The 27,056-nt window shown below is 37.6% G+C and overlaps 1 protein-coding gene across 6 annotated transcripts in view; it reads right to left on the minus strand.

Annotated features, from left to right (window-relative positions):
• ZNF280C (zinc finger protein 280C) overlaps window positions 1-27,056 on the minus strand; it is a 58,136-nt gene that overhangs the window by 30,289 nt on the left and 791 nt on the right. For 3 of the 6 annotated variants that reach the window (XM_088833805.1, XM_088833804.1, XM_088833802.1), the window contains exons 2-6: window positions 19,361-19,406; window positions 19,190-19,243; window positions 11,721-11,864; window positions 8,742-8,878; window positions 1,566-1,680 (exon numbers count right to left, since the gene is read on the minus strand). In XM_088833805.1, coding sequence (XP_088689931.1) covers window positions 1,566-1,680; window positions 8,742-8,878; window positions 11,721-11,864; window positions 19,190-19,220 — 427 coding nt within the window. In that variant the 5' untranslated portion in view covers window positions 19,221-19,243; window positions 19,361-19,406. The remainder of the gene's footprint in view (window positions 1-1,565; window positions 1,681-8,741; window positions 8,879-11,720; window positions 11,865-19,189; window positions 19,244-19,360; window positions 19,407-27,056) is intronic. The other 3 variants (XM_055393484.2, XM_055393482.2, XM_088833803.1) reach the window with 2 other exon arrangements.

The following is a 27,056-nucleotide window of genomic DNA, read 5'->3' on the forward strand; positions in this document are numbered from 1 at the left end:
CATTCTTTCTCTCCGGGTGTGCATCTCTGCCTTGCTTCCATCTCAACTAAACAAATGGTTTATCTATGTGCTCTCTGACTTGTTGCTGTGCTGTCTCTAATAATAAACTTCGTATCTGCATATTTTTGCCGCTGTGATAATTGCATTTTTCACCGGGGGATAAAGATCCAGGGAAGCTAGAGCTTCTAGCCTCTAGCCCTTGCTGGTCTGGTGGCTAGGATTCCTGGCTTTCAATCCAGGATACCCAGGTTCAATTACTGGGCAGGGAATTCCGATTAGCCTTCATACCACCACTCACTGCTCCCTCACTGAGATCAAGTCTAACAATGTTTATTGTCTTTTAAAGTTTTAATGCATTTCTCACTTTTCACTTATCTGAACCTCAAAAAAGCCCCGAGATAAGTAGAGCAAGAATCAAAATTATATAGCTAAATGGTTGATTTCAAGTCTGAAGAATGAATGCATTATTTAAGAAAATAAAAATATCTATTTTAATAATATGAGAGAATTGAGATGTAAAGAGATTGGTTAGGTGACTTAATAAAGGCTACAAAAATACAGAGGCTCAAGCCTTTAATTTTCTAATTAACTATAACCCATTTACCATCAGGGCAAAGTCCCACTCTTGCAGTATGATAACTTAGAAAGAGTAGAAGCTTTAAGAATTCAGATCTTTATTTTCTAGGATTAAAAACTATGGTGCTTCATAAAATCAAAATTCAGACATCTATTTCATCTCCTTATTTTGGTTCTTGACTATTTTACTAACTAGGTAAGTGATGCCTACATAAGTGAATATCAAACAGTATTGTCAAGGGAAAATATTTTTGGCACACATATTACTATGAATTCTTTCTATTTTGATTTGGTAAATACATACTAATTTGTTTGTAAACAATTTAAACAGTCATAAAAATTTATGTGTACCTTTCTCCACTTAGTGATACATGTCTAATTTGCTAACATAACTGCTCTGATAACAGGGAATTTTTCAACTAGATAAAACTCCTTCGTGACATACCATTTCAGGTTAATGAAGAACTTTTGTTATCATATAAATCAAAGAACTGTAATTCTTCTTTAATTGAAATCAACTATAACCATGTGCTTTTTCTCACACTATTCTATCATTAAATATGATTTCGTAGAAAATCACTCAAGAAAGGCATTCAGGAGCAATTAGTGTCCCTTCTGCATGCATATGTGCTCATCAGACTCTTTGCGACCCTATGGACTACAGCCCATCAAACTCCTCTGTCCATGGGATTGATTCTCCAGGCAAGAATACTGGGGTGGTTTGCCATTTCCTCCTCCAGGGGATCTTCCTGACCCAGGAAGAGAACCGGTGTCTCTGTGTTCAGAGACACAGAACCCGTGTCTCTTGTGTCTCCTGCATTGCAGGAAGATTCTTTACCCACTGAGCCACCTGGAAAGCCCTAGATTCCATTTTACAATATGTGAAAAATGTAACACGAATATATAGGCTTCAAAATATAAATTCACTGTTTATGTATATTCATCAAGTATCTTTTTCACTATGTCTACAGAAAGTGCCAAAACCAAACCTTCTATATAAATTGTTGATCCATCTTGGGACAGTGGTATTGTATTCTGGCTCAAGCAGAATGGTAAGTCTGAAGACTCATCTGACTCAACTTGTGATGAATTCTTTGCAAAATCCTGCAATAAGTTATAATTATTTTTTTGACAAAGTTTTATAAAAGTAAATTTAACTGTACATCAATATTGTAAATATACACTTAATGATTCAATTACTAATAAGATATAAAACAAAGATAATTATTACTTGCTGTCAAAATTAGCATCTACTGAGTAAAGAGTACAAGAGAACTCTCTGGATTATATTTGAAATTTTTCTGGAAGTTAAGTTAGTTTTAGATAAACCATTAAAATGAAAAAATAATAATATTACTAGCAAAGTAAAGGTTATATATTGGTACAACTTTTCTGCAAGAAAATTTTGGCAGTTATCTATTGAGGGCTTTATAAGAGTTTATATCCTTTGAGTCAATCATTCTAAATATTTCATTTCCAAGCATTTATATATATATACTAAGAAAATAAAAATAATTTAGTGGAGAATTATTTATAATTGCAAAAATTGAAAACTTGTATGTCCAACAATGGTGGAATGGTTACATAAATAAACTATCATGCAATGTTATGATCTTCAGAAATAGCCAATGACAAAAAGAAATGTTTCCAATATAAAGTTTGGTGAAAAATAAAGGTACAGATACCTGTATTTAAAATATAGTCCTGCTATACGTCATACTAACCGTCCATAGAAAACAAAATTCTTTTGTTTCTTCTGAACCTCCCCCCCAGAACACCAAACCCCATACATATTACCTTTATCGTGGGAATTTAAGGATCTTGCTTGCGTGTTTTGTGCTTATAAGTTGAGAGACAATTAGGTATTAAGAATTTTACTTTGCTACTAAGTTTTTTGTTGACAAAGACTAATTGTTAAGTTATGGAGACATATTGAAGTTACACAAACCATTCCATTCCTAGAATTTGAGGCATAACATGCAGATTTCTGCATTTCAGCCTTAAAAGCCATATTACTTAGTTGTAACCAAGCACAATCTTACTATAAGGTATTTTCTCCAAATATGGAAAATATTCACCAGCAACTCCACAAATAGTTCTTTAACAGAAGTTCTTCCAAAGTTCATACTTTAAGTCCTTTCCTAGGTGATAATTCTGGTCAATTAAACATCACCATTTCACAGAGCAGATACATTCTTAAACCAACAAATAACTTGTTAAAATAATTCTCCAATTGGGATTTTTTAACATCTCATAAAGTAGTTCAGAAAGATACAAAATACATTGGTAAGTACAAAAGGTGATGGCCTGGGATTCAGAAGACCTGTCCATTTATTTAACTGTGGAACCTTTGGCAAGTCACTTCTGAGATTCAAATTATTCTTCTGCAACTGAAATAAAAGTCACCAATTGTTGTCTACTTAAAATATACTTGCCTCTTTCACAGTACAGACAGTCCCAGACCTACAATGGTTCAACCTACGATTTTACACATTATGATGCTGTGAAAGTGACAGCATTCAGCAGAAACCGTACTTCAAATTTTGATCTTTTCTCAGGCTAGTGAAATGTGGTTCAATACTGGGCAGTGACAGCAAGCCACAGCTCCCAGTCAGCCACGTGATCATAAGGGCAAACAACCAATATACTTAAAACCATTTTGTTTTTCACTTTCAGTACAGTACTCAAAAAATTACGTGAGATATTTAATACATTATTATAACAGGCTTTGTGTCAGATGATTTTGCCAAACTGTAGGTAAATGTAAGTGTTCTGAGCACATTTAACATGGGCTAGGCTTGGTAGGTTAAGTGTATTAAATGCATTTTCAACTTATGGGTTTATTAGAATGTAACCCCATCATAAGTCAAGGAAGACCTGTACTACAAGTATTCTATTAAGCAGTTGTCATAGCAGCACTCATGGAGACCTAAAATGATCTCCCATATTTATATAAATATTTACATTTATTTATACAAATACATAGGCAAATTAAAGTATGGTTAAGTAAGGTTCCCAATACAACCCCGCTTGTTATTGATGAAGCTGGATTTAGAACCCAGGTTAGCCTTATTACAAAGTCTGTGCCTTAAACAATACCACATTTACCTTCTTTCTTATTTTTTTAATGTAGGTAAATATAAAATATTTTTTATTATTTAAAAATTCTTTAAAATAATTGGCTTCTGAAAGCAAAAATAATAACAATATATTGAACGGTTTATAATATATCACACTTACTTTTTTTCACACTTACTTTAAAAGGAATAATAATCTCCTTGCCTGCCCGAAAGAGTTACTGAGGTTAAAGACAGGTTTAAAAATTTCAGAGAAAATCCCCTTACACAGGATTCTCAATTCATTTGAGAATATATATCATTCTCAACTGTGGCTACATAACCACCTGGAGAGGTTAATTTTTTTTAATCTATTATGCCCAGGTCTCACTCCAGACCAACTGACAAAAATCTCTATTTTTAAAAAGCTCCTTAGGATTGTGAACCTGATTAAGGAACTCTGATTAAACAACTGTGTCCACAGAAACAAAAAATTCTCAGTTAGGATGACCTCTAGTTTCTAACTTTTAACACAAAAGATACCCATGTCTTATTATTCTTCCTCCCTGGGTCCAACAAAGGAATGATTTTCATATAACTGCATTTGCGTTTTTTCACAGACTTTTTTGACATGGACCATTTTTAAAACCTTTATTCAATTTGTTACAAGATTGTTTCTGTTTTATGTTTTGATTTTCTGACCTGGAGGCATATGGGATCTTAGCTCCCCAACCAGGGGTCAAATCGGCACCTTCTGAATTGGAAAGCAAAGTCTCAACTACTGGGCTGCCAAGGAGGTCCCTATCTGCATTTAAAAAATAATGTTTCCTTATTTTGTGTGTGTGTGTGGTTTGTTTTTCCTTGTTTTTTCCTCTTTTTTTGGCCTTGCTGTGCAGCTTATGGGGTCTTAGTTACCTGACCAGGGATTGAACCCGAGCTCATGGCAGTGAAAGCGCCAAGTCCTAACCACTGGACTGCCAGAGAATTCCTTTGTTTTCCCTAAATGCCAAACTGCTTATTATAGCATGAGAAAATTACTGAGTTCATTTGATTCTAACTAAAATCAAATAATTTTTGCATTTCTTGTAGTCTGCAATCTTCAGGTACACTTATTCTTTTTAACTTTACAATATTGTATTGGTTTGCCATACATTGACATGAATCCGCCCTGGGTGTACATGTGTTCCCCATCTTGAACTCCCCCTCCCACCTCCCTCCCCATACCATCCCTCTGGTTCATCCCATTCTTAAGAACAGTCTGTGGAGGGACTTCCCTGGTGGTACAGTGATTAAGATTTGTCCTTCCAATGAAGGGGGTATGGGTTTGATTCCTGGTCTGGTAGCTAAGATCCCACAAGCCTCTCCACCAAAACCAAGGCTTTGGCCCAAAATAAAACAGAAACAATTCTGTAACAAATTCAAATGGTCCACATTAAAAAAAAAAAGAACAGCCTGTGGATACTTTAGAGGAGATCCAGTGGTCTGGGTAAAGGTTTTTATTTTAGAAATGAAGAAAGTGAGGCTCATAGAGGTTGTGACAATGCTCTACTTAGGAACAAAGACAGAATCAGCATTAGAGTTTCATTCTCAATCCAGGTTCCTTGGAATATTAGTCCAGGGCTCATATTATTACTGATAATAATTTCAGAATGAAGATACCAGTTTTAAAAAAATGATTTTTTTTTTTTGCTTGAAAGGCCAGATTTAATCATTGGCAAGAATACTATCAGCTTTCTTCCATGAGAGGCAGGTTTTGTGTATTTCTGAGTACTGAAACACTGTGTGTGCCAAACAGATCTTAAAGGTGGCCTCTATGATTTCCTCCTGGTATTTTTACACTTGTCTAATTTCCCCTTGAGTGTGGGTGGGACCTGTGGTTGCTTCTAATCAAGAGAATTTGGCAAAAGGAACAGGATGTACATGATTATGTTATAAAGCCCATATCTCCCTTGCTGGCTTTGAGGAAGCAACCAAGTCATGCTAGGAAGGCCTACACAGCAAGAAACTGAGGACAGTCTCCAGTTGACAGCAGCAAAAATTGATGCCTTCAGTCTGACAATCCACAAAGAACTGGATACTGCCAACAACCATGTGAGCCTGAAAGCAGTATTAATTGATACTCCAGCTCTCTCTACCTGACACACTGATTGCACCCTGGCCCAGCAGAGGACCCAGTTAGGCCATATCCTAACTCCTGACTCACAGAAACCATGAAATAATAAGTATATATTGCTTTAAGCTGCTAAGTTTGTGGTACTATTGTTATGCAGCAATAAATAACTCCATGGTGCTTTGTCAGTCATCCTTTCAAGTAAAAATTGCATTCTATTTAAAAAAAACCCAGCCAGTTCAGTTTGTGATTCATTCTCACAAGTGCCTTTCCTCAAGAGAAACTTCATACTGCAGATATAGAAATGCTTTATGCATACTACCCATTTCATCACACAGAATATTTAAAAAAGAAGCGTATTCAAAGGTCAAAAGTTAATAAAATTAGAAACTATTACTTCTTCAAGGATATTCTTAAGTGAAAGTGAAATTTTTCTACTGTGAGTGCTTGGTGATCACCAATCCAAAAACTACTAATACAGTTGGGTACCACTGCCTTGATTCATATTAAGCCACCAGCAGTTTCAGGTCCATTGCCTTTGCACCACTAGTGCAAATGCTGACGGAGTTAATAGGGCAAAGGTCTTAGTGTTACTAAGATAACGGTTTTGACCTCAGGCCCCCTGAAAGAGTCTCAGGGAAACCCAGTGGTCTGTGAAATACATAACTGCTCTAAGATAACGCTTCTGTTTTTAAAACATATACTTAAATGTACGTATGAAAGTAAAGTGTTAGTCGCTCAAGTTGTGTCTGACCCTCTGTGACCCCATGGACTGTATCCCACCAGGCTCCTCTGTCCACAGAATTCTCTAGGCAAGAATAATGGAGTTGGTTGCCATTCCCTTCTCCAGGGGATCTTTCCAACCAAGGGATGGAACTCAGGTCTCCTGCATTGCAGGCAGATTCTTTACTGTCTGAGCCACCAGTATATACTTAAATGTGTGTATCAGTTCAGTTCAGTTCAGTTCAGTCGCTCAGTCGTGTCCGACTCTCCGCGACCCCATGAATCACAGCACGCCAGGCCTCCCTGTCCATCACCAACTCCCGGAGTACACTCAAACTCATGTCCACAGAGTCGGTGATGCCATCCAGCCATCTCATTCTCCGTCGTCCCCTTCTCCTCCCGCCCCCAACCTTTCCCAGCATCAGAGTCTTTTCCAGTGAGTCAACTCGTCTCATGAGGTGGCCAAAGTATTGCAGCTTCAGCTTTAGCATCAGTCCCTCCAATGAACATCCAGGATTGATCTCCTTTAGAATGGACTGGTTGGATCTCCTTGCAGTATAAGGGACTCTCATGAGTCTTCTCCAACACCACAGTTCAAAAGCATCGATTCTTCGGCGATCAGCTTTCTTCACAGTCCAACTCTCACATCCATACATGACCACGGGAAAAACCATTGCCTTGACTAGACGGACCTTGGTCGGCAAAGTAATGTCTCTGCTTTTTAATATACTATCAAGGTTGGTCATAACTTTCCTTCCAAGGAGCAAGCGTCTTTTAATTTCATGGCTGCAATCAGCATCTGCAGTGATTTTGGAGCCCAAAAAAACAAAGTCTGACACTGTTTCCACTGTTTTTCCATCTATTTCCCATGAAGTGATGGGACCAGATGCCATGATCTTTGTTTTCTGAATGTTGAGCTTCAAGCCAACCTTTTCACTCTCCTCTTTCACTTTCATCAAGAGGCTTTTGAGTTCCTCTTCACTTTCTGCCATAAGGGTAGTGTCATCTGCATATCTGAGGTTATTGATATTTCTCCCAGCAATCTTGATTCCAGCTTGTGCTTCTTCCAGCCCAGCGTTCCTCATGATGTACTCTGCATATAAGTTAAATAAGCAAGGTGACAATATACAACCTTGACGCACTCCTTTTCCTATTTGGAACCAGTCTGTTGTTCCATGACCGGTTCTAACTGTTGCTTCCTGACCTGCATACAGGTTTCTCAAGAGGCAGGTCAGGTGGTCTGGGATTCCCATCTCTTTCAGAATGTTCCACAGTTTATTGTGATCCACACAGTCAAAGGCTTTGGCATAGTCAATGAAGCAGAAATAGATGTTTTTCTGAAACTCTCTTGCTTTCTCCATGATCCAGCGGATGTTGGCAATTTGATCTCTGGTGCCTCTGCCTTTTCTAAAACCAGCTTGAACATCTGGGAGTTCACGGTTTACATACTGCTGAAGCCTGGCTTGGAGAATTTTGAGCATGACTTTACTAGCGTGTGAGATGAGTGCAATTGTGCGGTAGTTTGAGCATTCTTTGGCATTGCCTTTCTTTGGGATTGGAATGAAGACTGACCTCTTCCAGTCCTGTGGCCACTGCTGAGTTTTCCAAATGTGTGTATGGATGTGCATATTTTAAAAACTTTGGGTTAACCTGGATTGAAATCACAGATCCATCATTACCGGCCATGATCAATCATTTAGACTCTCTGAGCCTCAGTTTCAACTATAAAATGGGGGAAATGTGCTTACCTCATAGGGAAGTCATAAGAATTGAAACAGATTAATTTATATACAGCATTTAGAAATAAGACTTAACCATACTGACAGACTAACATGTTAAATATTACCATTATTGATTATTTCAGTTAAAAGTTTTAAAAAAGAAACTATGAAAGTATGTTTTCAAAATAAACAGCAAAAACGACCTTGGAAAAATCTTCCCAATTAAGAATACCCAGTTCAGCTCACTATCTTAAGAATTTTGCCATTATGCAACATTCATTACTGATTATACTTTTTAAATCACTTTTAGATAGCATAGTTTTCAATATTATACCAATTTAAGCATACTACATGATTTATTGACAGGTTGAATAGTTAGTTCCTGCCGCTATTATTTTGGGTATCAGTTGCACTATCATAAAAATGATGACATTTTCTGACAGTGATTATGTTTCTACTGGGATGATAATCAGCTATGATAGTCCACAATTTTAACTGGGTATTATAATATTTAAAGTGTCCCTGTGCCAATTGTGTAGTTTTAAAAACACTTACAGGTTTAGACACATTCTGAACGATATCAGAGCTACATGAAGATCTAGACTCAGGATGAAATCTAGGCAAGGCAGCCTCTGGACTTGATGTTGAGTCTTCGTAGTCATCACCTAAAGGCATGAAAGCATCAGCAACACCTGTATTTTAAAATTACACAAATACTATTTTTCTACACAACCAATTCTGCCACGATATTTTAAAGTAATACAATAATACTATACCTTGACTGACTGTCTCATTCTTTATTTCCTTTGAAGATGAGCTGGGATTACCCCAGTTCACAACATCTATGAAAATTATATTTACTTAATTTTTTTTTATTTCAGTGAAAGTACATATTATGATAATAGAAAAACTTTCCCCAAAAAATCTATATATAAGCAATATTTGAAACATATTACTTTCTTTTAATGGTGACAGGGTTGTATACAGACTTGGGTTACTGTGACTTGAAATCAAGCCCTTTCCCAATCTCCATGTCACATTCACACCCCTAAAAGCCTGGAAGTTTCATCATGGGCAAGCTGATGGATTATCTATACCATTTCTCTTGAGTACTGACAGGGATACCATCAGAGACTAAATTGAATCTAGAGTTTATAAAAGTATCTCATATCTATTCACTACACCAAAAGTCAATTTGAGCCTGACACGATCTTCTGGATCAGTCTAAGATTGATCACTGTTGTATGCATGTGAACCCATAACTTCTAGGTTATTGAGGAATCAAACGAAAATTTGGAAGATAGAGATATACCTAAAATTGCTAGTCAAGAGAAGCTACAAAGCGGAAAAAAAATCCCATAAAACATCAAAAAATTTCCCTTTTCAACTCCTAGTAGAAAATAATTAGATCTCATAAAATAATTGCATAAAGAGTCACACAAAAGTAGGGTTGTTTTATCATATGAAGTGCTCTATGACTAAGCACTACAAAAGTCTTTTAGAAGAAAAATCTGTTCATTCAAATAAGTTGGTATTGTTTTCATTTAGAAATTCAAGATACGTATTTATCCAAGCCATTAAAGAATTTCTATAGTACTTTTTGGTGACTGCAGTCCATCAAACACAAGTTTTTATTCCCCCTTTCATAGTAGTTTCTTTTAAAATATTTAGCTCATGTTCCATATGCTAAAATATTTTACGACTCACACACAAGACATTAATAGAATCATTTAAATTCTGGGTTATTTAGAAAATAAATTTCACCAGGGTCAAATTTCTTTTTGAAAGAATCACTACTAATACACATTATTCTAGTTGAGTATTAGTTATCTCTAATTGATATATATTCAATGTCAATAAGATGATTTGAATAACTTTTAAATATGGTTAATACTTCAGTATAAAAATCATCACCGTGACCAGGAAACATTAAGATAATTTAATATACTGTTCCTCTATCAGCAGCAAATATATCAACATGCCTACTTCATTGAAGTGGCACTCCACTTAGCATCTCTCAGTTTGCCACAGGAAGTGATACTGAGAATTAAACTATTCTACCTTTGATAACTGAATAGAAGTGCTATTCCAAGTTTAGAGACAGAGAAACAAGAACTAGGCTTTCAGAAAATTAAAAATCTTTCTCTAAACCACACTAATATGCACAGCCATAGTAACAAAATATTGGTATGCTGGCTACATCCTTCGGTAAATTCTCCTGGCTTAACTGAAATAAATATAATGAGAAAGACTCTGTTTCTTCATTCATCACTAAAACTAAATATGCTGTTCCTCTGAATTTTACACAATTCTAATTGGACTTTTTGTTGTTGTTAGTTTTAGCATTAGCCACTCAGTTGTGTCCGACTCTTTGTGGTGACCCCATGGACTTCGTTTGGACTTCCCTGGTGGCTCAGATGGTAAAGCGTCTGCCTACAATGCGTGAGACCCAGGTTCAATCCCTGGGTCAGGAAGATCTCCTGCAGAAGGAAATGGCAACCCACTCCAGTATTCTTGCCTGGAAAATCCCATGGACGAAGGAACCTGGTAGGTTACATTCCATGGGGTTGCAAAGAGTCGGACACGACTGAGCGACTTCACTCACTCACTCATAGACTGTATCCCACCAGGCTCCTCTTTCCATGAATTCTCTGGGCAGGAATATTGGAGTAGTGAATTGCCATTCCCTTCTCCAGGGGATCTATCTTCCCAACCCAAGGATCAAATCCAGGTTTTCTGCATTACAGGCAGATTCTTTACTTTCTGAGCCACCAGGGAATTAATTGGACATTTAACAAGTGTCATTAATATCTTCACTTTTACATTATAACAACATCAAATCTAATAGAAATCCACAAAGGTATCTGACATACTCCCAGAAACCCATGAGAATTAAGTGTACTGACTGCCTGCATCATCCTAGTATACTGGCTAAAAATCAAGCCACTGTATATTATTCATGAATATAATCAGGACTTGCTGAAAGATGCGTGTGGCCAGAAGCTGCTGCTCATGTTGATATACAAACCAAAGCCTTTTCATTTTGTAGACATGAATCAAGAAAACATTGATGAGGCAGTTGACTGGGTGTCAGAAACTCCATCAGAGACTAACACAAACTTATTTAGTAGTCTGATGTTTTAAACAAAGCATTCCAATGCTTCCTTTTCTAGGTACATTTGGACTTAAGGGAGAAAAAGAAAAATTAACAATTAAACAGGTAAATAGACGACTTGGCGCCAATAAAATTATGATTTCTACTCTCAAAAGGTCTACAATACTGTTAGGCAATCTTAACATTTAGGTAACTCAGTTAACATTTTCCTTTTCTCTCATATATTTTTACCTCTCACACCTCCTTATTCAAGTTCCTAACCATATTCTCCTTCTGAGTCTCAAAATTCTTACTGACAGCTATACTCTCCTCTCATGTCCAGCACCTTACAGTATAACAAGGACATATAAGACAGCCCCACATTTTCCACTAGAAACAACATCTGTTAAAACTTTGCTTCACTGAAAGTAAACGCTTACTTGAAATGGGTGATTTTGAACCTGGTATCGCTCCAACAAAGATCAGCTCATCATCGTCTTCCTCCTGTGTTTCTATTTTCTTCTGCCATGGTTCCAACTCTTCTTCTTCACATTCCATAAACAGTTCTGCCATTTTGGAACTATCTAATTTTCAAAAAGAAAGAATCAAATTTTACTTTTCTAAATATTTTCTTGTAATCCATAGTATAATATTTAAGATGTACTTTACTAAGTCTAACAGCAATTATTGAACTGACATTTTAAAGTCAAAAATGGTAACAAAAGTATGAAACTCAGAACCCAATCTCTAAGATCTAAACTAGTAAAATTAAGCTAGCTAGGAAGATAATGGATGACAGTAATTTAGTGGCTAATAAATTTTAGGAACAATCAAATCCAATCAAAGTGAGTTTTAATTTTATTGCTAGAATACAATTATATTCACAAAAAGACTGTACCTAACTCTTACCTGAAAAAAACCCCAGACACTTCTGTATTACAATAACAAAAGGGAGATAAACTGAGAAGAAGAAGCAACAGGTGAGAGAGATACTAGGAAAACAACCGGATTCAGGGATACTAGGCACAGGGCAACACAGGGATGAAGTGCTGGAACAAAAATAGGATAATTAAGCGAGGCTTATTCCATCCCAATGCAGCATTTCTCACTTGAAGAAACTAAGTAAAGAACATGCTGTGGGTACCACCAGTCTATAAGTGGTGACCAATCACAAAGACCTACCAGGAAGCACCTTAGTGTCTCATTTTAAATATTGGACAGACACCCAATAAGCACCAGAAATATGATTAAAAAATCTCCAATGTGAAAGACCAAAGCAATAAAACAGATCAAAGGATATTAAAACACAGGTAATACTGAAGACAAGAAAAAATATTAGAGATTATAATTAGCATTTTAAAGATGTAAGACAGGAATGCTATAAAAATTAATATTCACAAAGATAAAAGATTAAAAACAATGCAACCAAAATTCAGTGAAGAAAAATAAAGTGCCAAAATTGAGTAAATTTCCCATGCCATGGGAAGAAAAATAAAGTGCCAAAATTTGAGTAAATTTCCCATGCCGTTGGCACACGCACAAATGGTGCAGTGCTAAATCATTTCAATCATGTCCGACTTTTTGTGACCTTATGGACAGTAGCCTCCCAGGTTCCTCTGCCCCAGGGATGCTCCTGGCAAGAATATTGGAGGGGATTGCCTTGCCCTCCTCCAGGGTCTCTCTCCAGCGGTTCCCATAGTGTAAGCGGATTCTTCACTGCTGAGCCACCTTGGAAGCCCCAAATATCCCATAAGTGAAACTAAAAGACAAAAAATACACCTATACTAAATAGAGAAGAAAAGTTTGAGATAAATAAATTTCAAAACTACTTCACCTAATAGAAGTCCCAGAAAAAAAAAAAAAAGGACAGGGAATGTAATAAAAGGAAAAATACAAGAAAAAAATTCCCAGTCCTAAAGGACGTAAATTCCCCAGATAAAAGGACCGACTAGCACCAAGCACAATAATCAAGAAAAAACCTACAGTAGATGGACAAGTCGTGAAATTTCAAAATGTTGGAGATAAACAGAATATCCTAAAATCTGAAAGAGGAAAAAGTTAGAAAAATTATTTCAAAAATCTTAGTGAAAATAATTTTTCAATTTAGCAGCCTATACCCAGACACAATTTTTGTCAAGCATAAAATTATATATTCTTTCATCAAGAATAAAATAAAAAAGAATAAAGATTAGCAACGAGGAGTCGCTCCGCTCCGCCCTGGCAGGAAGCGACATATTGGTGTCTCAGGTCTTGCTGATGCAGCACGAGATTCCTGTGACGAACCTGTCGGACAGCAAGGCCTAGCGCGAAGACTTCAGGAGCTGCCTGCTGGCCCAGGACGCCATACTGTGCTCCCGACTGTTACCCACAGGCGAGGGCCACGTCTCCACCTGCTGGGGAGTCAGGCGGCCTAGCTCTTCTCCGTGCCTTACACGGGGCTGCAAGAGACCACCGTAGCCTACCTGGACAGTCAGGTCGCAACGGCACTAATCCTCCGCTCCAGCCACGAGTACCACCACTGGCTCTCTGCAATGTGCAATGTTCTCTCACGCAGTACCGCCTCTACACGTGGTTCCCGCTCTCGCACAGGAAGTTCTCTCTCGCGGTACCCCTCCCCCCCGCGCGGTACCCCTCCCCCCCGCGCGGTACCCCTCCCCCTCCCCGCGCTACCCCCTCTCTTGAAATAGCACCACTGGCCTATGCGCAGGATATCCTCTCACACGGTACTGCCTCTACACGCGGTGTCCTCTCTCGCAGGACACCCCTCTTTTGCGGTACTGCCACTGGCTCTCCTACGCGCAATACGTCCTCTGACGCCATACCGCCTCTGCACGTGGTTCCCTCTCGCGCACTAGACGTTCTCTCTCGCGGTACCCCTCCCCCCATTGCGCTACCCTCTCCCCCTCCTCGTGCTACCCCCTCTCTTGTGATAGCACCACTGGCCTATGTGCAGAATGTCCTCTCATGTGGTACTGCCTCTACACACGGTACCCGCTCTCGTGTGGTATGTCCTCACTCACGGTACCCACCTCTCTCACAGGACACCCCTCATTTGTGGTACCGCCACTGGCTCTGCTATGAGCAATACGTCCTCTCTGGCCGAACCGCCCCCATGCATGATACCTGCTCTCACATGGAACATTCTCTCTCGCGGTATCTCCTCTGTCGTGGTACCCCTCCCACCCTCGCACTACCCCTTCCCCGCCCTCGTGCTACCCCCTCTCTTGTGATAGCACCACTGGCCTATGCGCAGGATGTCCTCTCATGTGGTACTACCTCTACACGCGGTACCCGCTCTCGCGCCATATGTCCTCTCTCGCGGTATCCACCTCTTTCACAGGACACCCCTTATTTGCGGTACCGCCACTGTCTCTGCTATGTGCAATATGTCCTCTCAGGCCGAACCGCCCCCATGCATGAACCTGCTCTCGCACGGGACGTTCTCTCACGGTATCTCCCCTCTCGTTACCCCTCCCCCACCTCGCGCTGCCCCCTCTCCCCCCTCACGCTACCCCCCTCTTGTGATAGCACCATTGGCCTATGCGCAGGATGTCCTCTCACGCAGTACTGCCTCTACACGCGGTGTCCTCTCTCGCAGTACCCACCTCTCTCACTGGACATCCCTCTTATGCGGTACTGCCACTGGCTCTGCTGTGCGCAATATGTCCTCTCACGCGGTACCGCCTCTACACGTGGTTCCCGCTCTCACACGGGAAGTTCTCTCTCGCGGTATCTCCTCTCTCACGGTACCCCCTCCCCGCCCGTCGCGGTACCCCCTTTCTCGCGATAACACCACTGGCCTAAGGGCAGGATGTCCTCTCACACAGTACTGCCTCCATATGTGGTACCTACTCTCGCGGTAGGTCCTCGTGCGTAGTACGTCCCCTCATGCGGGTGGTACGTCTTCTCACATGGTACGTCCTCTCACGGTTCCCCCTCTCTCACAGTATCTACTCTCATGCGTATTACCTCGTGAACAAAGGGTTTGAATACCAACTCCCGGAAATAGTGCAAGGACTTATTGAAGCTGGATCACACTTCCACTGAAGTCAGTGGGAGTCCACAGAACTTCCGCTTCCAGCACCTGTTCACTGAGTGCCAGGAGAAGCTCAACCTCCTTACAGACAAGTTGCCTGCTCCCCACTTTCCCCCCACACACAGCAAGGGCAGGGCTGCACTGGCCACCGATGCCACTGGAGGTGGGCTGTCCTGCAGAGAGCCCCTGTCCTAGGCAGCTCTGCCCACAACCCTTCCCTCCTTCCAGGGCTTGGAGTGGAGTTGGGTCTCTTCTCTGCTGCCCCCAGACCACTGATGCATGCCCAGGCCTGCTGTCTCTAGCACAGCCCTAGGCAGACCCAGCCCAGACACCATCAGGGGTTGCTTCAGCTATGATGAATGAGCCATTTGTGAAGAAAAAAACCCCAAGACATTAGCAGATTATGCAGACTAACCTGAGACCTATGTAAAAGGAAAGCCTATTCCAGCACACAGGCTATTTTTGTAAAAGAATTTGCTAACTTGTAATACAGTCAATAATCAGGATTTCCCTATAAGTCACTTGGACATTGGGCTTCTCTGGTGGCTCAGATTTTAAAGAATCTGCCTACAATGTGGGAGGCCCAGGTTCAATCCGTGGGTTGTCAAGATCCCCTGGAGGAGGGCATGGCAACCCACTCCAATATTCTTGCCTGGAGAATCCTCAGGGACAGAGGAGCCTGGTGGGCTACAGTTCATGGGGTCATGAAGAGTCAGAATGAACTGAGCAACTAAGCACAGCACTTGGACATTGGTCACATGTAAGAAATTTAAACTCTATGACAGCTTCACTGAAAAATAATTGTACTGAAATTAACTTGTCTATATTCATCTGGTTTTAGTTTTTAACTGTTTGTAAAATGAGACTGTTTGGGGGGGATGGGGCAGAAGGTGGATGATTTCTTCTGTAATTGTAAAATAAATGGACATGCATTAGATAGCAAAAAAAAGAATAAAGACCAGCAACATCACATAAAATTTACCTCCCATTCACCCTTATTTTCTTAGGAAGACCATATCAAAATATGAAACTTAAGGAGGAAGACAACAGAATGCAGAAAACATGACATTCATCACAATACAAAGACAAAAGAAAGTCCCAGGGCAATAGCTTTTTAAAGTCTAGAGAGCAACCAGCCAGAGTAGAATTGAACATTACTCCCAGGAGGGATGTCTCTAGGAGACCAAACACACACACAATCAAATTGTTAGATTATCTGACAAGTTTTACCATGTAGAAAATCAAGAGGTGCCAGAAGGGTGTGAGAGGATTTGTCTATACTGCTGCTGCTACTGCTAAGTCTCTTCAGTCGTGTCTGACCCTGTGCGACCCCATAGACGTCAGCCCACCAGGCTCCCACATCCAGATTCTAGTAAAATTTAGTGAATTTTAAAAACCAAAAAAATTTAATTTGCTGGATACATCAGCAAGCAGTGTTTGTTATGTGGTCATCACAATAAAAATATCAAATATAATTTAACTAGAAATTGAGAAATAACTACATTGGGAGATGCTTCAGTTCAGTTCAGTCGCTCAGTCATGTCTGACTCTTTCCGACCCCATGAATCACAGCACGCCAGGCCTCCCTGTCCATCACCAACTCCCGGAGTTCACTCAAACTCACCTCCATCGAGTCAGTGATACCATCCAGCCATTAGGGGGTGGTTAAGTGTAAGAAAATTAAATCCTGCTCTCCCTTGATGGAAAAATCATTAGATAATGGCAAAAACTGATGATTCAAGATACAGCAGTATTTTAAAATTTTAGAAATATGAAAGTAATTATTTCTAACAACTATTGAAAGTGGATGTTGTGAGAAAAAAAAACAAACAGGGAGTACAAAAGCCTGAAAGTGGAAGAGGAGAGTGAAAAAGTTGGCTTAAAGCTCAACATTCAGAAAACTAAGATCATGGCATTTGGTCCCATCACTTTATGGCAAATAGATGGGGAAACAGTGGAAACAGTGTGAGACTTTATTTTTTGGGGCTCCAAAATCACTGCAGATGGTGATTGCAGCCATGAAATTAAAAAACGCTTATTTCTTGAAAGGAAAGTTATGACCAACCTAGATAGCATATTAAAAAGCAGAGACATTACTTTGCCAACCAAGGTCCGTCTAGTCAAGGCTATGGTTTTTCCAGTGGTCATGTATGGATGTGAGACTTGGACTATAAAGAAAGCTGAGTGCTGAAGAATTGATGCTTTTGAACTGTGGTGCTGGAGAAGACTCTTGAGAGTCCCTTGGACTGCAAGGAGATCCAACCAGTCCTTCTAAAGGAGATCAGTCCTGGGTGTTCATTCGAAGGACTGATGCTGAAGCTGAAACTCCAATACTTTGGCCATCTCATGCGAAGAGTTGACTCACTGGAAAAGACTCCGATGCTGGGAGGGGTTGGGGGCAGAAGGAGAAGGGGACGACAGAGAATGAGATGGCTGGATGGCATCACCAACTCGATGGACATGAGTTGAGTGAACTCCGGGAGTTGGTGATGGACAGGGAGGCCTGGTGTGCTGTGATTCATGGGGTCGAAAAGAGTCAGACACAACTGAGCGACTGAACTACTAATAACTACTACAGAGGCCCAGTATGCACAGCTCCTCTATTGCTTGCTCTCTCACTCTTAGCTAGATATATGGAGTGAGATGTGGATGGGTTGACAACTTTGAAAAAAACAAAACAAACTAATAACTCCAGGGTTCTGACTTAATGATGATATCGTTTTTTTAAATTAGATAATTCTATTTAAAATTTGTCTTTCATTTATTTTTTAATCTAATCGATTTTATTTAATTGACTACACTGGGTCTTCATTGTTGCACATGCGCTTTCTCTAGTTGTGGTGAGCAGACTTCTCATTTTGGTGGCTTCACTTGTGGCAGACCGTGGGCTCTAAAGGGCCCAGGCTTCAACAGTTTAGGTGAGCTGGCTTAGCTGTCCCCATTTTCCTGGACCAGGGATCAAACCTGTGTCCCCTGCATTGGCAAGGGCATTCTTAACTACTGGACCACCAGGGAGGTCCCTTGCTGTTTTCTTTTTTTTAATTTATTTATTTTTAATTGCAGGATAACTGCTTTATAATATTGGTTTCTTTTCTGCCATACATCACTGTACATGTCTAACTCCAAAGTAAGCTCCTTGAGAGTAAAGAATATAGTTTCTTCTTCCTTTACATTTCCTCCTACACGCAGCAGTCTTTTGGATATGGAGTAAGCACTTAACATATGGTAATATAAGAGCTAAGAAACTAGGTAAAATCAGGGAATGCCAAATTTAAAAAAAATGAGAGACCCATGTATATTGACAATAAAAAAATTATATCTGTGTTAATACCATGGTCTTAATATGTAGATACATAGGTCTTCCACATTCTTATTAACTGGGTACTGACACTATCACTATATTCAAGACAGATTGCTGAGTGAAAAATTTAAAGGGCACATAATAGTATATATAGTATGATCTTATTTAGAAATAATTTATATTTTTGTCTACACATAGAAAAAAGTTTGTGACTATGTATACCAAACATATATAATAGTTAACTCTGGAGATGAGGAAGAAACACCTCATTTCTATTTTACTGACATTTTTATTGTATGTAGTTCTTTTTTTACTATAGTATTACTACAATCCTGGAAGAGGAAATGGCAACCCACTCCAGTATTCTTGTCTGGAGAAGCAGGCTACAGTCCATGGGGTCGCAAAGAGTCGGACACGACTTAGCAACTACACAGATTACTATAATAAATTTAAGAAGTTTTTTGTTTTTTTTTTTCAATATGCCCACCTCCATCTCTCTCAGTTTCTCACGAAGCAAGGTTATCAATACAAGAGCCAAGTACACTAGTATCACTTGCAGCAGCAATACTTACTTTTTGGTTGAAAAGAGGTGTCGTCGTCCATCAAGTTGCAGAGTCACCTAAGCACTAACACATGACATCAATCAATTTTATGAGTCACTTTAAGTAACACCAAATATATTGAAACATGATTATTTGGGTTTCAAAAATTTTGGGGTCTAATTTCAATTTCCAGAAACTCACCATGTGACTCCAGACAAGGTAGCAAGTTAGGTCTTAGTTTTCTGCCCTATAAAGTAAAGATACTTACTATTAGGGTGGATTTGTTAATATTAAATGTTCACAAATTAAATATTTTTCTCTATAAACAACTTATATATACAAATAAACTGAGTTTGATATATACATGCTACTCACTTTCCATAACTGGTTCATTCCTGAATGAATGAAACATTTTTAAATAAAATCCTGAATGTAAATAACATTACTTGAAGAAATCTGATAATTATTTAATTACAAATAATTTTTGAAAGGCAGCCTATAAAAATGAGTTATCACCCTGTAATACATGGTTTAGTAAATCTGAGTTTGAAATGCTAAGTAACATTAATTTTTAACTGTTATTCTTCACATTTCAGAAATCATATTATTTTTAAAATGCATTCAAAAGAAATTTTTAGGCTTTTTTGTTTTGGTCTCTTACCAGCACTAACTGAAAGGAACAGAAAATTAGTTGGACACATTTTATCATAGATTAATTCATTAAAAAATTACTCACTGTCTTCTGCACTCAATATAATGTGCTCAATTCTAGGGGAAAAATTGATAGATAAACCATAGTACTTACTTTCACAAGTTTATGATCTAATGTATATGTTTCTTTGGGCTTTTTAAAACATTTAAACATTTTCAAAAAACATTTAAATTGCTTTTATAAACAATAACTTCTGTTCTGAATTCTCATGCACATACCATATTTTTTATATACAAGATAAGTACACTTAAAAAAATTTCAGCTATTTAAAAAAGTTAAAACTTAAACATCAATAATCTAAAGTATTAAGATAAACAGTTAACTGAGTCTCCACATATTTCTTTATCCTCAGACTAGCAAAAGCAGGCCTTCTTGCTTCTTTCAATTTCAAATCATTTCCTTTAATCATTAGATCAAAGGAAAAAAAAAACTAACTCCAGAAGAAGTTACTGGTAGAAATGTCTGAATTACCTAGTTAATTCTCTAGTGAATTCTGTACTTAAAGGTCCCTAGTTCTGAGGTGTGGCTACTGAAACCTCTGAACTGAATTATTTGAATAGTTATTGCTTGTTCCTAAACTAGAATTAAGGTTAATGCATATGTCAAGTAGATAGATTCATGACAATTCTTGCTCGGCATTAAGGACCTACTGCTATGAAGAATAGAAAGTATTTTTTAAGAGTCACCACTGTAAAGCCTTTGAAATTCATATAGAACACTTTTATTAAATGATCATAAACTACTTGTACTAAATGTACAAGTAGTCTATATAAACAAGTCATATCCATTGCCTATGACTACAGAGATAGCTTTTGAGGCCAATAGCAGCCACCACGGAGAAGGCAATGGCAAGCCACTCCAGTACTATTGCCTAGAAAATCCCATGGATGGAGGAGCCTGGTAGGCTGCAGTCCGTGGGGTCGCTAAGGGTCGGACACGACTGAGCGACTTCACTTTCACTTTTCACTTTCACACATTGGAGAAGGAAATGGCAACCCACTCCAGTGTTCTTGCCTGGAGAATCCCAGGGATGGGGGAGCCTGGTGGGCTTCCGTCTATGGGGTCACACAGAGTCGGACACGACTGAAGTGACTTAGCAGCAGCAGCAGCAGCCACCAAGGAGCCTCAATCAGTATGTTCATAAACACTCTCAGATGCCATTAGAATCCTAACTTTAGTCTAAAGCTACGTTTCCCAATAAAGCAGTTAAGCCTCCCCAAAACGATCACCACAAAAAATTCTCAGATCATCACTTCAGAGCTTTGGTGGCAAGGCAAAGAATTCTATGAGAAATTAAGTCATTTGTTAGAGAAATGGAATATCTAGCAAAATATGTAAGGAGTATCTTAGCATTCCTATAATAGCAACTCCAAAGGGTCTCCAGGTTCTGCAACCCAGAGTTGACACCAAAATAAGCAGAAGAGAACTCTCCACCTCAGCTACTGACTCAGGTAGGCATACTATGCACAAATTCAACAGACTGGTCTTATGCAGGGGAAAATGAATTTCAAGTAACTGACTAATGAAAGACCTGTTGGAGCATAATCCATTCAGTTTTTGGAGACTGCATATATAAATAATTAAAATTAATATATATATATCTTGTTTCAGCTCTTATACATCTAAAATTCAGCTACCTTTTAAGAGTTAATTCTACAAAAATTAAAAAAAATCTGTGGATTAAAAAAATTACAATAGTAAATTGTATGTTATGTGCATTCTACAAGATGAAATACTTGAGAATATTAAGATGCCATTTCACACTCACTACGATGGTTGTAACTAAAAAGAACAGATTAATAACGTGTTGGCCAGCATATGGAGAAACTGGAACTTTCATATATTGCTGGTAAGAATATAAAATGATGCAGACAATGTGGAAAACACTTTGGCAGCCACAAACTTAAGACTTAAAATTAACATTTGTTCTTGTTTCCTTAGCTAAGTCGTGTCCAACTCTTTGTGACCCCATGGACTGCAGCACACCAGGCTTCCCTGTCCTTCACTATCTCCCAGAGTTTGCTCAAATCCATGTCCACTGAGTCAGTGATGCTATCTAACCATCTCATCCTCTGCTGCCCTCTTCTCCCTTTTCCCCCTAAACAGTATGAAAAGGCAAAAAGTTAACACATAACCCAGCAATTCCACTCCTAGCAAGAGAGAATTGAACACGTTTGTCCACACAAAAACATGTAGATGAACATTCATAGCAGTACTATTGATAATAGCAAAAAAGTGAACGACACAAGTGCCTGATTAATGGAGAAACAAAATGTGATATACCTATATAAGGGAATAATATGGTCATAGAAAGAATGAAGTACTGGTACATACTACAAAATGGATGGATGGATCTTGAGATTATACTAACTGAAAGAAACTAGTGAGAAAGACTACATGTTGTATGATTTCATTTATATGAAATCTCCAGAAATGGCAAATTCATAAAAACAGAAAGAGGAGTAGTGGTTGCTTACAGCTGGGAGGACTGGTGGGTAAATGAACAACTCCTAATGGATATGAGGTTTCTTCACAGGGTGATGAAAATGTTTTAAAATTGATTGTGGTGATAATTGCACAGCACTGTGGATGTACTAAAATCATTGAATTGTACACTTCAAATGGGTGAATTGTACATAATGTGAATTATAGCTGAATAAAGCTGTTAGGCATATAATAAGCTGATAGGATATACGCTTGGTGGTGATGGAAATCACTAAATGGAGAAAGACTATCTAAGAAAGACACCAACAAAGAATAGCAAAGTCATAAGATTACAGAGTAGAGAAAAAGAAGGTAGAATAGGGAGACATTCAAGTTCTGATGTGACACATGTATATATTGCAAAATGATCACCAGAGTAAGTCTAATTAACATCTATCACTACAGTTGTTGTGTGTGTGTGTTTGTGTGATGAGATCTTTTAAGAGCTACTCTCTTGCAGAAGCATGTGTGCTCAGTTATGTCTGATTCTTTTCAACCCCATGGACTGTAGCCTGCCACGCTCCTCTGTCACGGAATTTTTCAGGCAAGAATATAGGAATGGGTTGCCACTTCAGGGGATCTTCTCCACCCACTGATTGAACCTGTATCTCCTGCATTGGCAGGCGGATTCTTTTACCACTGGGAAGCCCCCTGCTCTCTTAGCAACTTTCAAATACCCAGCACAGTCTTATTAATTGTAATCACACCACACTGTATTACATCCCCAGGACTTATTCTGTATTAGAAGTTTGTTTGACCACCTTCACCCAATTTTGTCCTCCCCTCCCCCAATCTGTGTTCTGTATCTATGAAGTGTGTTTATGTTTTAAAGATTCCACACACAAGGGAGATCACAGGTTATTTGTCTTTCTTTGACTTAGCATAATGCCCTAAAGGTCCATTCATGTTGCTGCAAATGGCAGGATTTCCTTCATTTAAATAGCTGAATAATATTCCATGGAATAATGTGGAATAATATTCCATATTTTCTCTATTCATTCATCCAAAGATGGACACTTAGATTTTTCCATGTATTGGTTATTACAGTAATAACATTATAATAATGCTGCAGTGTACATGGGGGTGCAGGTATCTTTTTGAGTTAGTGTTTTTGTGTCTTCTGGGTAAACACTCAGAAGTTGAATTGTTTTATTATATCAGTTTTCATGTTTTTGTCTGTATTTACTACTGCATTGTCATCAAGTACTATTGCTTTTACTGCTGGTACCTAATAAAAGAACAGAGAGAAAGAATATCTAAATGATGTATTTGTACTAAATGAAGGGAAAAACAACAGTTTGTACAGAGAAATGAAGGTACTGAAAAAGTTTAAATAGAAAAATCTTGCCTCTGCCTAGATATATATGAATTATGGGTGTGAAAAACTCAATTGAAGTAGTCAGTGACTTTGTTTCACCAAAGTGTATTCAATGTTGTAAGGTTGATTTGAATAGCATTGATTTTGCAGTCCTGATTATTTTATGACTGTACAAGAATTCTAAGAATACTTAAATATTTTAAGTAAGAGGGTATCTGTGAAAATGTTTTCCTTATAATAGGAATTAATTGGTACTGTACTCATATCCAAGAAACACCGTATTATACCTTGGTTTATTAGATAACTTCACTGGAACCTAAAAACAATTCAAACTCTCAAACCAGGTCTTGGGAACAAATCATATATAATTTAGAAGAAAAACATAGATTCATCATCTTGTCTTTGTCCAAGAAGTTTTTATATTGTGGAAGTTAATTTTTGAAAGCCTGAACACAGGTATATTTTGAGTCTATGTACATTTTGAGCAGATCTTTAATAATTTTACTATTTCTTCCCTAATTTAAGTTTTCAACTTTTGTCTCAGTTGACTTTCATAATTCATCTATATGTAGAAAACACCTACTTGACATTAAGATTTAAAATCATTAGCATAATATTTTGCAAAGCTTGTCTATATTTTAAAACATTTTAACATTAGCTTTTGAGATGGACCACCATTCTAATAAAATATACTTTCTGCAAAGTAATTTTTATATCATATTCAGAGTATAGATTATGTTTTTATTGCAATTCATATGTAAAAGATACAACCTGGAGAAAAGACTAGTGCATAGTGGACCTTTCAAAGCCAAATTATATAACAAATACTTCATTTAAGTTTCATAAGATATTCTATAATCGTTAATTTCTAAAGTAACCTCAAGAAGTATATATTGTTTTTTTTTAAGAAGTATATATTGTTAATTCACATTTTATAGGATCAAAACTAAACCACTAGGGAAAATATCAAGTCAAGATATGGAGCACAATTATGGGAACACTAGACATAGGAGCTGAACAACTGAGTGGGAATTTGAAGTCTACCACTTTCTGGTTGCCAAACCTATAGGATATTTAATTGGTCTCTTTGAACTTAGTTTTTCTATCTGTAAAATGAAAACAGTAATACCTTCCTTGCAGCACTACTGGAAGATTAAATAAAGCACATGAAAAATTATTATACAGTAATTTGCCTTATTTTGCTCAACATTTCCTTCTTTACTAAAAGTCATACAAGTTGAGGAATATAAGCACTAAAAAGAAACAAAAATTCTAGTTCATGTATAGAACTGCTAAAATATTGTCACAAATAAAGAATGACAGATTAGTAGTTCTCAAACTTATTTCAGGCCCACTCTTCATTCTTAAAACTTATTGATGACTCCAATGAGCTTTTTCCTTATGTGGATTATATCTATTTATACTTACCATATTAGAAATTGAAACTGAGGAAAAAATTAAATATATATTAACTTATTTAAAGTAATAAAAAGCCCATCACATGCCCATATAAATACTTTTAATTAACTATTTTCAAAAACAAAAAATCTAATAAGAATGACACTGATTTACATTTTTGCAAATGTCTTTAGGATCTGTCCTAATAAAAAGACAATTGGATACTTTTAGCAATTTCTGAAATGTATTTTTGTTTTTCTAAGAACATACAAAGGAGTACACCATGTCTTATTAATATTTATCTAATAAAACTGGTTTCACTATTTTTTATTCTTATTGCAATTATTTCTAAAATGACTTAAAATACAAAAGATGAAAGAAAAATAGTCCATTGGACCCAGATGGCATGTAAGGATGGCTACTTTTCTTGATAAACGGTTATTAAAAACACTTCTTAAAAGAAAACTGCTTTGCAAGGAATGAATTAAAAAGGCCTAGATACACTTTTGATACAAATCATGGAGAAAACCAAGTCCTTCATGAGTCACTATTTAAAACAACCTGACTGAAAATCATGTATATTTTAAGTCCTTCTCTGAAGCAAAAAAGAAAAATATTCAGGGTTACATATTTAGTGAATATGTGAAATACTTCTGACCTTCAAAAAAGCACTTTTGAAATAAAACATATTTTAAATATAAATATCCAATAAATATCTTATCTGTCACTAAAACTATGGGTTATTTTCTATTTACAAAAACTGCTAATCATTTAGGTATTTTCCCTGTATAATAAGAACAACAGAAATATTTGGGTATGGTTCTAAATGCCCTCGTGAATAAAGAAAACAATTTGAAGAGAAGAGGAGGTACAGAAATATATATCCATTCCCCTTACTCTCTCTTTCCACTAAAAAAGTTGTTGCCAAGGAGTAAAACTCTAGGCTGAAAAAATCAGATTGGAGCAGAAAACTGAACTGATGGAAATGGGTTGAAGAGGAGAAGCTGAAATTTGGACCCCTTCAACATAGAACTTTTTTCAAATTTTCAACATACTTGGAAATAATATTAATACTAAAAAGTTGAAAAGATATGAATTCTTTAAAAAAATTTTTTACTGAAGTATTATAGCTGATTTACAATGTTGTTTTGATATGAAGTCTTAAATATTTTAAATATAAAGGAAAGAAAATGGAAAAATGTTACCTATATGTTTTAGGTGAGTCTACTTGCTTTTCCTTCTTAACCACTTCACTCTCACAAAAAGTGGATCATTATATAGTGGACTGAGCATTGGCTAAGGAGTCAGAAGACCTAGGTTCAAGAATTGGTTCTATCACTTTTAACCGCAGGACTAAGGGTAAAATCTCCTTGAGGTTGTTTCCTCAACTTCAGAACAGTTCTATCAACACCCCGCAGCCCACCTCAAAAGAAGTGATAGCAATGAAAAGTATAAATGCAAGATACAACTGTAGTGGGATTTGTACCAATGGTAACACATCAAGGGCACACAGCCTTAATTTTATCAGCAAATGGGTGTCTTCATAGGCTTAGTAAAGTTTCTGCTTAAGGAGACAGTTTGAATTTTCACTGTAACCCCCCCAAAGCAGGACACATCACAAATGCTAAGACGAGAATTTTGTGGTTAAAACTCTACTTCTCGGTTTTAATTTTATCTTAATGGCACTAAAAGACATTAAAAATCACTGTTCAAACCTGAAAATAATAAAAGCAAAATTTAAGCTCACAGATTAAAAAAAACAAACAAACCTAAAAAATCCTTGCAAACAAAGAGAACTCCTTGGATGTACAAGAAGCTAGTTCACTTGACACTTTCTTCTCCGATCTCTCCTTTTAAAATAGCATTAAAACTTGAGATAAGTTAAGAGGAACTCCCTCCGTGTCTAGAGAAAGATAAAACCTCACAATGAGATAATTTTTTCCGTCTCATTACAACGATCACAGTTAAAAAATTGTGTCTCTAAC

This window comes from Moschus berezovskii, chromosome X (genome assembly GCF_049115385.1).
Source record: "Moschus berezovskii isolate FMDL1 chromosome X, NW_MosBer_1.0, whole genome shotgun sequence".
Classification (NCBI taxonomy): Eukaryota; Metazoa; Chordata; class Mammalia; order Artiodactyla; family Moschidae; genus Moschus; species Moschus berezovskii.